Here is a 12409-nt window from a genome sequence, read left to right as displayed (position 1 = left end):
AAATCAGTGTCATGAATGCCGAGCATAGATAATTTTAATTTGTTTAAACAATGAAAAAAGAAGGGTGAAAGAAGTTAACAGAGCATTCAGAGCACATCTGCCCCCAATCAATTTTCAGATGTCACAGTCTTACATTTATATTCAGGATTCCAAATGAGACAAATTTCATGTCATTTTGTTCAGAGAACTGAGAGACACTGTATAAATGGCTCAGAGAGCATATCTTGGACAGATAAAAACTGTAAATACTTTGCAAAAGATGCCATCCTTTCACATTTATGTTTCTTAAACTATATGCAGAAGTAAAAGTCTCTGCACATAGGCAGAAGCTAGCTATATCTAGAAGAGTTTGGCTTTTATATTAACAGCTGTTGGAGTTTTTATTAGAATCACTAAGAAGAAGAAAATATATATTTTTTAAAAGCCTTTGTTATCCTCTAATCACAGCAAATCAATTAATCAAAAAGACTTGTGATTCATCTGATGCTCTTTTGGAAACCAGATCTTAAGAAGTTGAGGCAGGGGGGGTGGAAAAGAGTTTTAGAGATTTAAGCATCTACACTACAAGGCTTCGGGCACACATTCTCCTTACCCACTCAACCCTACTCAGTGGTGTATTAACCATTAAGCAGACAAAGCATGTGATTAGGGCACCAGGCCCAAAGGGGTCATCACAAAGTTGCAAGAAAAAAAACACCAAGGAAGATTTGTACAGTGTGTACAAAGGAGGGAGACACAAAAGATTTGTCAGTGGTTAGGGCACCAGTGAGCCTTAATCTGCCACTGATCCTACTGCATGAAAATAATCTAAGAATGGGCCCAATGTTTTGGTTTTAAGGTTGCCTTAAGAATGTACATCAAAAAATGATGCTATGCTACACTTTTGGCATCCCCAAAGGGATGAAATACCTCATTTTAACTGAATGAAAAGTATCTTCTTGTAGAATGCCAAATTAATTGATGAGAGCTTAAACAGATTCCCCCACACCCCAATATGCTCCCAGATACTGCTCCTCTTTCTGAAAGTTTACAAAAGATTTGCAAGATATAGGAAAGTATATTGAACATGTCAGAATAAATACATTTCACTTATAACTCTTCACATGCATGGAATAGCTAAGGTGATAATATAATTTAAATAGGGAAAAGGTGGAGGGGGGAGAAGAAAGCCAGGGCAATTAGTTAGCTACGTGAAAGATTACAAGAACCTAATCAATTAACAATCAAAATGTGTTAAAAACTGGGAGTGGGTTATATGCTTTATCAGCACTTCTACTTCACTGTATTTTTGGATCAATCAATTACTGTATTGCAATCTTCTGCCCTCCAAATGTTGGATTATAACAGATAACCCACCATATTAGATTACTGTGATTATAGCCGTGTCATCCACAAGTTCATATTGCAAAAATGAAGGATGGTGCCTGGCTTTGAGGCTTTCTGTGCCCTTTAACATGATTACAATATGACTATCAAGATCTCTACCTGTAAACACATTCAGGAGAAATGATGAACCCACAGTAACAACCATATACTAAAGCACTGCTTGAGATGCTCCAGAACTGCATACATACACTGTGATGTACTTTCTGGATTATTTGGTAATAGTTTTAGACATGTTTATTTTTAAAAGACTGCACCGATTTTTGCATTTCCATATTTAATAATGGATAATTTACTTAGCTCAGGCATATTACTACTAAATTCACTGCCCAAACTCTACTTTTTGTATTTTTAGTTGTGGTGTTTTTGTTTTTTTTTAATTTGGTGAACATAGGATTTAAAAGCAAATCACCCGTTTTGAGGGTTTGTTAAGGTTGTTTGATAATTCCAAGTGTTCCAGGAGGCATTCAGATTCTGTGTGTGTGTTCATGCATGTGCTTGTACACGTATCTGTGCAAATGTATGGGAGAAGAGAAAGTGAGAAAGTGGCATTTTGGACACAATAGCATCATTTTTCCCCAGCTCATTATGACCAACCCTCGTCCAATTTGATCCAAGTACTATCCAACTTTTGATTCAGCCAGCAGACTTCTCATCAAATTAACCAAAATATTTATATCCTATATCCTATATCCTATATCCTATATCCTATATCCTATATCCTATATCCTATATCCTATATCCTATATCCTATATCCTATATCCTATATCCTATATCCTATATCCTATATATATATATATATATATATATATATATATATATATATATATATATATATATATATATATATATAGCCATATCTTTCAATTTATTTATTTTAATTTATTTACACACTTAATTCATATACACATTTATTTTAATTTATGGACATTGACATTTATTCTAATTTATATGCATGAAATATGCATAGCAATGAGCCACTAAGTGGCCTAATTTATTAATTTCCCACTTTATCCCAAGCATTTTTGGATATGTCATTATTATTACCAGTTCTTCATTTTATTCATTTCCTGATTCAAAGTCCTCAGTTTATTTTCACAATTTTCCTCAGCTATAACGGATATTAATTGATATTTCCAGACTGTTGCTTTCAAGAAAATTCCCAAAGCTCTCCACTTTAGAAGGATTTGGGAGGGTGCTTCTCATTCTGATTTATTCTGTTTTAAGCTTGTAATTACCTTTTTGCAAGGGTTCCTTTCATAAGTGACAATGAATGACTCTTCCAGAACCCAATGCTGTTTTGACATTAGGGATCTGTATGCATTCCTTTCATAACTTGAAGGGAGTCAGCAGTTAAAACCAACCAGTCCCCACTATGAAAACAGGCTTTGTTGAATTGTTGTAATTTTTAAAATTGCATATTCCTTATTATATCTTGTTTGGGCTACTGTGATAAACCCAAAGTAAATGTAATGGATGCCTTTGAAAAACTGCAGCTGAAAGCATATGGACTACTGTCACTTATTGGATACATGTCACTGCTTTGCTATTACAATTTTACTGCCACTACTCAATATCTAGAATTAAGTTTAATGTGTTTTGTGGGGGTTACATTTGTTGGGAAGGCAATCATTTGTGGTCATTGTTTTGCTTTTCTTAAGTTGGCTTTGTTCCAGTAGATGTTCTTGTTCCTGGTTTACTGATCCAATTTTAATTATTGTGCTTTTATATGTACCTTTATAATTAAATTATGTCCTTTATACATATTTATACCATTACCTGCTTTGGGAACTTTATTTTCACTAGGGAAATTGGAGTAGATATTTTTAACAAAATGAATAACCAATAGCCACATGTGATTGCCCTATCATTTGTGAAATGGATCTAAGTACTTGCTTAATTGCAAAAATGGCCTTTCTATTAAGAACAAATGGGAGCTAAGATGCAGTGGAGCCTGTTAAATATTGTGGTTAAGATATGACACTAGAAACCCAGAAACAGAGTATTAGTACCTCCTTTGCCACAAATCCAGGTGGGTGACCTCAGGCCTGTCACTTGTACAAGCAAGAGAGGGACAAGAAATTCACTGATCCCGCTCTTGTGTTTTTCTGTATTGAATTGTCCTGTGGTGAGTTGTCGCATGGTAAATTGGCCCATTTCAGCAGCCAGGAAGCAGGCAAGGGAAAACCATTTCCAAAATCTCACCAAGAAAACTGCAGGGACTTGTTCAGGCAGTCACCAGGAATCCAAAACTGAGTTGTGACTTGAAGGCACGATTTTAAAAAAATGTGCCTTCAAATCACAAGTCTTGTAGAGGAGAAGTGTCCCTTGTGCTTCCTTTCTCAGAGATATTTCTCCAGATATTAGATACCAGTTTCTTCAGCTGTGGTAACATTATATTTCCTGTTATCTGCTGCCAAGTTGATCAACTACATAACTGGAAAAGTGGGCTTAGTATGTTTGCCACTGATTTTGAACCTTGGGCTTGTTGTGTCAAAAATTCAGAAAATACCTAACTGGGCTCTTCCGGTTTATCACCACTTCCCCTGAGCAAAAGAGAAACAATTCTCTCTCTCCCCCTTATCTAGCCCTTCCGCTTGAACAGTGGCAGTGGCTGCACCGAGGTTGGGCCTGAAGTAGAGGCCCAGACCTCAATTTCAGCCCTAGCACTACCACCACCATCAAAAAGGCCACCTTGTGGCCCCAGGATCTGCCATGTACCACTTATCGACAGGAGGTGTTCTCTTGATAGGTCCCTATTCAGGGAAGCTCTAGGTCACACAAGGCCTTCATTTTTGAAGTGGCGAAAGCTCTTTCACAGCTTCTGCAGTCTTTGAAAACTGCACAAAAGCACCATTCTCGTGTGATTTTTTTTTTTTTGAGGTTCTGGATGTCCCAAGGGAGCATGGCTCTTGCATGCAATGTCTGGTGGGTCTTGAGACCATACAAGAGCACTCCACATTTTCATACAGACTCCACAGGCTTCAAAAATTGCTTGAAAAAAGGGCATACTTCTGAGAATTGTTATCAGGTGTTGGTGAATTCTAGTGTAAGTTATGTGTAAGTTAGTGTAATTCTAGTCACCGTAAATATCATGGTCTGTCACTTTTGACACATAAGTCATAGTTTTGCCATCAATGAGCCAGGCAATGTTTCAATTATTCTGTTACCTGTCAGATCATTTAAAAAGATGGGCAGGCAGAATAGAATATGTGACTCAACTTTCAGTGACAAGCACAAGGGATATTTACTTATTTGAGCTCACATTTCATTTCAATCATTTATGATTTTGAACAGCAATTTACAGTACAGTCTCTGCATCAGATCAAAGGTCTGAAATTAGAAAGCTCATTTGAACTGACAGCCTAAGCATCGTATCACTGCCTTGCTTGAGAATTGCTTCACCCATTAGAGGTGAATGCAACCTAATAAAATGTCCTGTTTATCATGGATAAAGTCGTGACACCATGGGTTTTAATATGTAATGGAAATTTTAATTGGGAAGCCAAATTATGTGCTTATGGAGTAATAAATACTCATGCCAAAGTTTCACAAATAATTATATATGTTCACTTATTTGCTCATTTATTATTATTTACTTATTTGCTTCTAACCTAATCTAGCACATTGTCATTGCATTTTATTTTTCTTATCTTTGAACTTAATAATAAAAAATAGGAAAGCATAACTGGTAAAGATGAATGCATCCAAGTTACCAAACACTTGAAACTATAAAACTATTCTACTAGCAGAATTATAATTCCTTGTTTTGCAGCAGTGCTTTGAGTTGATTGGTTGAGGATCAATCATACTATATTTTATGCTCATGCAAATCACAAGGCCTATTAGAAATGTGCCACAGCCATTTTTAAAATGTGACAAGGAAGGCAAAGGGAGGCAAAGGAAAATGTAAGACACGGTCATTCTTAGAGCATTTCTCACCTGGAATGACAGAGATAGTTTTCAAAGCTCGGAGAACTCTGAAAGTTCTCAAGGCTGACACATTCCCAAGGTCCACAAACTCTGTGACATATCTGCAATGAGGGAGGTCACACACAAAAGAGACACAATGACAATAACACACACCAAAAGGGGAACGAGGAATAAAACAACAACTACAAACAGCAGTACATCACTCACAGGGAGCTGCAACCCAACACCTAACACCAAACTGCCTTACCTGGAATTACAGAAATAGTTTTCAAAGCTCTCAGTACCCTGAAGGTGCGCAGAGCTGAAACATTGCCTAGGTTTACAAACTCTGTTATATACCTGCAGAATTAAACCAGAGTTAATGGCACCATTGGGGTCACCTGCCTCGAAAAGAAGAGTGTAATCTTCAGTTGCAAAGAAACAACTTTCAAACGTAAAATGCTTTGAAGTGTTTAAAAATGGAGAGAAGAAACAAAGATGTAAATAAGACAATTGGAAGTGTTTCAGTTATCACAGGTCAGCTAATTTAATAAGGATAATTTGACAAGGACTTCTCTGACATATGGGCCCAAGCATGAATGACTGACTGTCTTCATCAGCTATAGGAATGTGGTCGTGGGGAGAAGTAGGAGATAGAAAAAGAAGTGATCTAGCATCACAAAAATAATGAGAGAAACTAACCAGGATAATAGCAATTAGAACATGATTTTTATTTTTTTAAAAATATTTTTTATTTTAAAAAATCATCCATTTTCAGTGGGCAGTGTGGGAAAAATAAAAGTTTGTAATAGATTAGGGTGAGCATAAAGTATCAAAAAATTGCTTCCAACTGTAGAGAAAATTGAAGTAAGGTGAAGTAAGAATCAATTATCCAGGGCATGTGGACCCCAAAAGATGGTCATCTATTGTATTAAAAATAAAATTGACAAAGAATCTAACTTATTTTTTTGTGGGATAAAAGAAATGGCATAAAATATGTTAGTCTTTCAGTTGACATGAGATTATTATTGTTTTTGCTTGAAATCATATGGCTGTCCTTTATTTCTTGGAAAAGAACTGTAATGCAATAGAACAGCTCTACTAACAGTCTGTTCCTGTAAGAACACCTGCTCAGCACACCAGCATATGTGCCATATAGAAACGGAAGTACAGGAACATCCTCTGCAAAGTTCTTGTTTGGTTCTGCTGGGCCTCTTGTTATAGAGGGTGAGGGACTTTGCTCACAGGCAAATTCTGGAATATCTTACATGGCCAAGGGATGTCCGCTGCAGACATAGCATTTCTCTGATTCAGTGTTTTTTTAAGTCGTCACCCCAAAGTGGGAAAGTGCCACTGTGCTATTCCATAGGAATTATGATTTACCTTCTCTGACTGCTTTCCTCACCTACAAGCATCACCTCAGCTCCACAGGAAAAAAGGAACAAGACTGCCTCATGTTTTAAAGTGAGAGGCACTGAATAAGTAAACAGCTGTGTCGGCTAGGTTGACATTTGTTATCTCAGATTCCTCTTCCCCTGAGCCAAGAATTGGTAGAAAATTTAAGAGATGCCTGAACTTGAGCATTTAGAACAGTTGGCTATACAGGTAGTCCTTGTTTAATGACTGCCTCGTTTAGTTCACAGTTACAGCAGTGATGAAAAAGTAACTTTGTGACCAATCCTCCCATTTATGACCTACTCAGGTCTGTAAAACAAAATCAGATTATAAGCACTGTTGTGATTCATTTAGCAACCATTTCACTTGACAACTGAGTTGCCAGTTGCAATTGTGATGGCTAAACTAGGTTTATTGGTATGTATCTGAGAAAATAGTGGACTTCAAAGGAACATCACAAATCCCTGTACTCGAAGACCAGTTTTTCATTAAACCTATAGTGGATTTGACTGTAGAAGCAAAAATTAAGGTCGTTATTCTTAAACATGTTGTAAAGTATTAACTTCAAAAAAAAAAACCCTGAAAATTAGTGGATTTTCAAAAAAATATTTCCATTAATTCCATAAATGCTGGAGTTAGCTAACATTAAAAAAGAGTTTTACTTAAAAAAAAAATCCTGAAATTTTGAATTTTCTCCCTGTGAATGCTATATATACTTCAATTAGAGTTAGTTCACCTAAACCAAAAGTTAACAATCTTGTGGTCTGCATATATTTTGGACTATAATTTCCATACAAACCCAACCAATGCCTAAGTATCGAAGATAATTGGAGTTGCTGACCAAAATATATGGACAACATAGATTTTGATTCCTCATTTAGTTAAGAGATACCCATATATGAAATGAATCAATTTAAATTATATTTATTCACTATATAATATTTTAGCTATAATTGAATTGTTTTCCTTTTTGCTTACTTGTTATATACTACAAAAGTAAAAAAAATGCAAAATATAAACAAACAAACAAATAAATAGAAAAACATGAGGCAAATCCAGGAATCAAATACATTTTCCAACTCATCTGAAATATCTAGGGTAAGAAAAATTAAGACTGGTTGCAAAACAGGTTGTCAACTACAACTACACCAATATATATATTGCCATAGTTATATTATGGAGAAGGAAGCTTCTCAGTCCTGCAGCTACTGTCAGAATGTTGTATCTTAGTTCATATCTTCATATCTTACATGTGAAGCCATTTTAAATAACTTACCAGTCATTAGTCCAGAATAATTTAAAAAAAACCAATGATTGTTTTTTTCTGATTTTCTGGATTACCTCAAAAGTAATATATTTTTTCTTTCCACTTATAGTTATTATATGGCTTCTCCTGACAAGAATAAGACTAATTGCACACTTACGCCATCATGATGACACTGAAGTCTAGCCAGTTCCATGCGTCACGAAGAAAAGTGAAACTATCTATGCAGAAGCCTCTTGCAATAATTTTTACAAGGGATTCAAATGTATATATACCAGTGAATGTGTACCTGTTGAAAGTAAAGAATAATGATGAATAGTACTTATAATGAAGGAGGGTGAAATATATATATTTACATTTTAAAAGCCAAAATTCTAAATATTTATTGACAGTAATTATTTCATAACCCTTTTTCAGGTTTCTGGATGACACTGCGAAATCTTGCTGACCAAAGTGGATCTGTTAAGGAAAATATTTTAACAGAACAGACTTGCAGTATTGCTACAGAGCTGTCATGTGTTGCACAAGCAGTGAAGGGGAGGAGAAAATGTTTTGCTGAGTTAATAAAAGATCTATATCCTTAGATCTTAATACAAGATCTAAGTATACAGATCTTGGTTGGTATAATATTAGGACTGCAATCATGTTTGCAACATTCAGAAAGTGATGCTACTTAGAATCTAATTAAAATCTGCATGAAGTCATGCAAAACTCTGTGTGTGTGCCGTGTGTGTGTGTATACATACATATTTTTACACACAAACGTGTGTGTGTATAAAAATATGCATACCATTCTCATGTACTGAAGTGGCATTAGTTGGTATTTGTACCAACAATAAACTAAATTTTTTGAGAATTCTGACATCTCAGACATCTGGTTGACAATATTTGTCTGTGCTTTCTGGCAACAGAAGTGGATAAAAAAAACAACCTGGAATGCTTCATCAGTATCTCTTTTAGCATTATAATGTAACCCAGGATCCTGGTTCCTCTGTTTCCCATCCCAAAAAGTTATAAGTCAAGATTTGCAACACTGGCAACCCACCCAGCGATGGGCAGCTATATAAATTAGATCAATAAATACAATAAAGTATTTTTTTGCCTTAAGATTGGGTAAGGTAACCAGATGTCCCGATTTTGGTGGGACAGTCCCTCTTTTGAACAATTTGTTCCGTGTCCCGTGGCGTTTTTAAAAAGTCCCAATTTTTTTTAAGCACAAAAGAAAAAATCTGCAAGAAGTCACAGGGAGCCCCAGGGATTGTTCCTCGCAAAGCATCATGGTTGCAGAGAATGCAAATGAAGCTGCTTATCTCCCCGCCCGGCTCCATGTGCTTGTATTCAAATCGGAGCCACACTGAGTCCCATTCAGAGGGCGGAGGGACGCTGTGCTTTTTTTTTTTTAACCTATGTTCTTACAACCATGCAAAGGTGGGTTTTGTGCTACAAGGATCTTTCTTTCTTTGTTTCCCTGTCTGCGGTTCCGATTCTCATTCCTTGCAAAACTGGGGAAACGGCAGGGCAGCCTTCCTTCCCCCTTTCCTTGCAGCACCCTCAGTTGCAAAATGTTCCCCTGATTTGGTTTATATGTTCGCAGCAATGCGATCCAACAAATAGGAAAGTTTTAATAAGATCTTCTGACTTTATTTGGTCTCTGCTGCCCCCCTGACCCCGTTAGCCCTTGGGTTTTGTCCCCTCCCAAGGAGAGGTGGGAAGGAGAGGAAGGAAGGAGGGAGGGGGGAAGGAAAAGAAGAAGGGAGGGGGGAAGAAGATGGAAGGAGAAAAGATGGAAGGAAGGAGAAAGAATAGAAGGAAGAAGGAGGAAGGAGGAAGATGGAAGAAGAAAGGAAGGAAGAAAAAGAGGAAGGGAGGGAGAAAAGAAGGAAGGAGGTGAGAAGAGAAGGGGAAGAGAGGGAAAGAGCAGAAAAACAAAGGATGAAGTTGGTAGGCAAGAGGAAGGAGGAAGGAAGGAAGAAAGAAAAAGGGAGGGAGAGAGGAAAGAAGAAAAGATGGAACTAGAAAGGAAAGAAGGGAGGGAGGGAGGAAAGGGGAAGGCAGGGAAAGAGCAGAAAGACAGAAAAGGTAAAGGTAGATAGGCAGAAGGAAGGAAGAAGGAAGAAATAGGAAGGAGGGAAGGTGAAAGGATGGAAGGAGAATGGAACAGAAGTGAAGGGGAAGAGAGATGGAAAGAGCAGAAAGACAGAGAAGGTAGATAGGCAAAAGAAAGGAAGCTGAAAGAATGGAAGGAGGAAGGAAGAGAAGGGGAAGAACATAAAAATAAAGAAGAAAGGGAGGAAGGAGGGAAGGTGAAAGGATGGAAGGAGGAAGGAAGGGAAGGGGAAGAGAGATCTAAAGAGCAGAAAGACAGAAGGTAGATAGGCAAGAGGAAGGAAGAATGGAAAGGGAGGAAGGCTAGAAGGAAGAAAGAGGGAGGGAAGGAAGGAAGGAAGGTGGAAGGAAGGAAGGGGTACTTTCACTTGTAGGCCTGGGACTGAATGCAGGAGGAGTCTCTCCATAGGATCAGCTGCTCCTCTGATCATGGTCTATGAAAATGTTACTGCCTGCCTGATGCAAATTTAGACAGACTGCCCTTCAAATCCCCCCCTTTACTCCTCCCCCTGTAGAATTCAGCCCCTGAGTTTTGCCTTTGAGGGGCATCTAAATTAAGGTGACCAGACATCCCGCTTTTGAACAATTTGTCCTGCATCCCGCAGCGTTTTAAAGAAGTCCTGATTTGATTTTTTTAAAAAATCAGGAACACCCCCCCCCCCCCCGGTCAATGGTGTCCCTCTTTACCAATGTTAAAATCTGGTCACCTTAAGATTGGGCCTTGTTAAAACAGAAACACATAATATATCCTGCTCATACATAAGCTAAACAAATCACAGATTGAACCATTCAAGTTGTTTTTTTAGATGTTCCACTGCCAGGAAGAATTAAGATAGAGTGATCACACTGCATAAGGAACATGGCTTGTCATTCATAATAAGTAGAAATTTAAAGAATGTTTACCTTGTTGATGCATGCAACCATAAGTCATTAATTGTTTTGTTTAAACATATATAGGCTAGCAATAAACAAGAGTAATGCATGCAAATAATACTATTCAACGTATCTTAATCCCTATTTAAAAATCCTGGAAAACATGCCTTTGAGTTTTTAAAGGATAAAAACAATCCTTTACAGTTTTTCAAAAGTGAGTGCATTCCAGTGCTTAGGAAAATTGGCGGAGAAGGCACTGCTAGGTAGACATAATCTAGTACAATGTTTCTCAACTTTGACAACTTTAAGATGCATGAACTTCAACTCCCAGAATTGTTGGCTATCATATTAGTTGGATAATTCTGAGAGTTGCAGTCTACACATCTTAAAGTCGCCAAGATTGATCTAGAAGTTAGCATTCCCTTAGGTAATCCAGCCCGAAGACATTTAAGATAAGGTCTCAGTTTTATTACATCTCCTTCAACCAATGAATGCCTGAAGGTAAACATTAGGAGAGATTTGTTATTTCCCCTTCAGGTGGTAAGAAAAAAAAAATTGCATATCAACAATATTATGGACCAGATTTCCCGGTGATCTCCAGTGGTTTAATATAAAGTGGAAAATCTGGAGAGTGGATGAATTGTAGGAACTCCATATCACAATTCCCCAGCAGACTCCAGCAACAGACTTCAGGTACCATAATCTAAGATTCAAGTATGGTACCAATGCCTATTATTCCCAAATGGTCTGCTTGGTGCCATTGCTGTTACTGAAAGCCATTTCTGACCCAAGAAAACAGCCCCTTCATCAGATTCTAGATAAAAATCCATGAAGCCTATTAATGCCATGCCAGTCCTGTTTAAAAGGAGATCTAGTTCATATGCTTATACAAGAAGTCAAAATCCTCTCAATTATGTTGCCTAACCAAGCAACATTAAAAAGTTTCTAAAATTATCCATCTTGGAGAGATTCAATATACGCTAAAAATAAATGAATCTAATAATTATCTATTTTAAACAGAAGGAATTCTGTCTTTCTTTTGAGAGACATTTATGACAAGAGTGAGAACATGTTCAATTAACTCCCAGCTTGATATTTTAAACCATATTGGGCAGGGAGTTTATACAGTATATGGCACGCTTTTTCTTCAAAATTGGCAATTATTACTTTAAAGAATTGCTAGATATTATAAACAATTAAAGTGAAACAAACAAAAATATTATTACTTACTCCACCTGTTTCGACCATTCTGGTGGGTTACTAAAAGTCATGAACACACAGTTCGTCAAAATAGTGCACATAATGATCATGCTAAATACTGTAAAACAAAGTCAAGGAAGCACAAAAGGTAAGAAATTTCTTATTGACATTAACAAAAGAACATCAAGCTGATGGTATAACTTGTTTAAATCTGGGAACAAAAATCAAACACTCCCCCCCCCCAAGAAATAGTATTAATAAAGTGTAGATTTGAA

The 12409-nt window shown here is 36.9% G+C and overlaps 1 protein-coding gene across 7 annotated transcripts in view; it reads right to left on the bottom strand.

Annotated features, from left to right (window-relative positions):
* The window catches only part of SCN8A (sodium voltage-gated channel alpha subunit 8), a 122397-nt gene that overhangs the window by 58820 nt on the left and 51168 nt on the right, over window positions 1-12409 (bottom strand). For 3 of the 7 annotated variants that reach the window (XM_087710340.1, XM_014063586.2, XM_087710341.1), the window contains exons 1-3: window positions 12165-12249; window positions 8116-8244; window positions 5327-5418 (exon numbers count right to left, since the gene is read on the bottom strand). In XM_087710340.1, coding sequence (XP_087566466.1) covers window positions 5327-5418; window positions 8116-8244; window positions 12165-12244 — 301 coding nt within the window. In that variant the 5' untranslated portion in view covers window positions 12245-12249. Of the gene's footprint in view, window positions 1-5326; window positions 5419-5564; window positions 5657-8115; window positions 8245-12164; window positions 12255-12409 lie in introns of those variants that run through there. The other 4 variants (XM_014063587.2, XM_087710342.1, XM_014063584.2 and 1 more) reach the window with 3 other exon arrangements.

Source organism: Thamnophis sirtalis, unplaced genomic scaffold (genome assembly GCF_051295495.1).
Source record: "Thamnophis sirtalis isolate CommonGarterSnake01/CBP01778 unplaced genomic scaffold, rThaSir2_p1.2 scaffold_3, whole genome shotgun sequence".
In the NCBI taxonomy this organism is placed as follows: Eukaryota; Metazoa; Chordata; class Lepidosauria; order Squamata; family Natricidae; genus Thamnophis; species Thamnophis sirtalis.
Note: the sequence above shows the minus strand (reverse complement) of the source record. Positions and strands in the feature narration are given on the sequence as shown.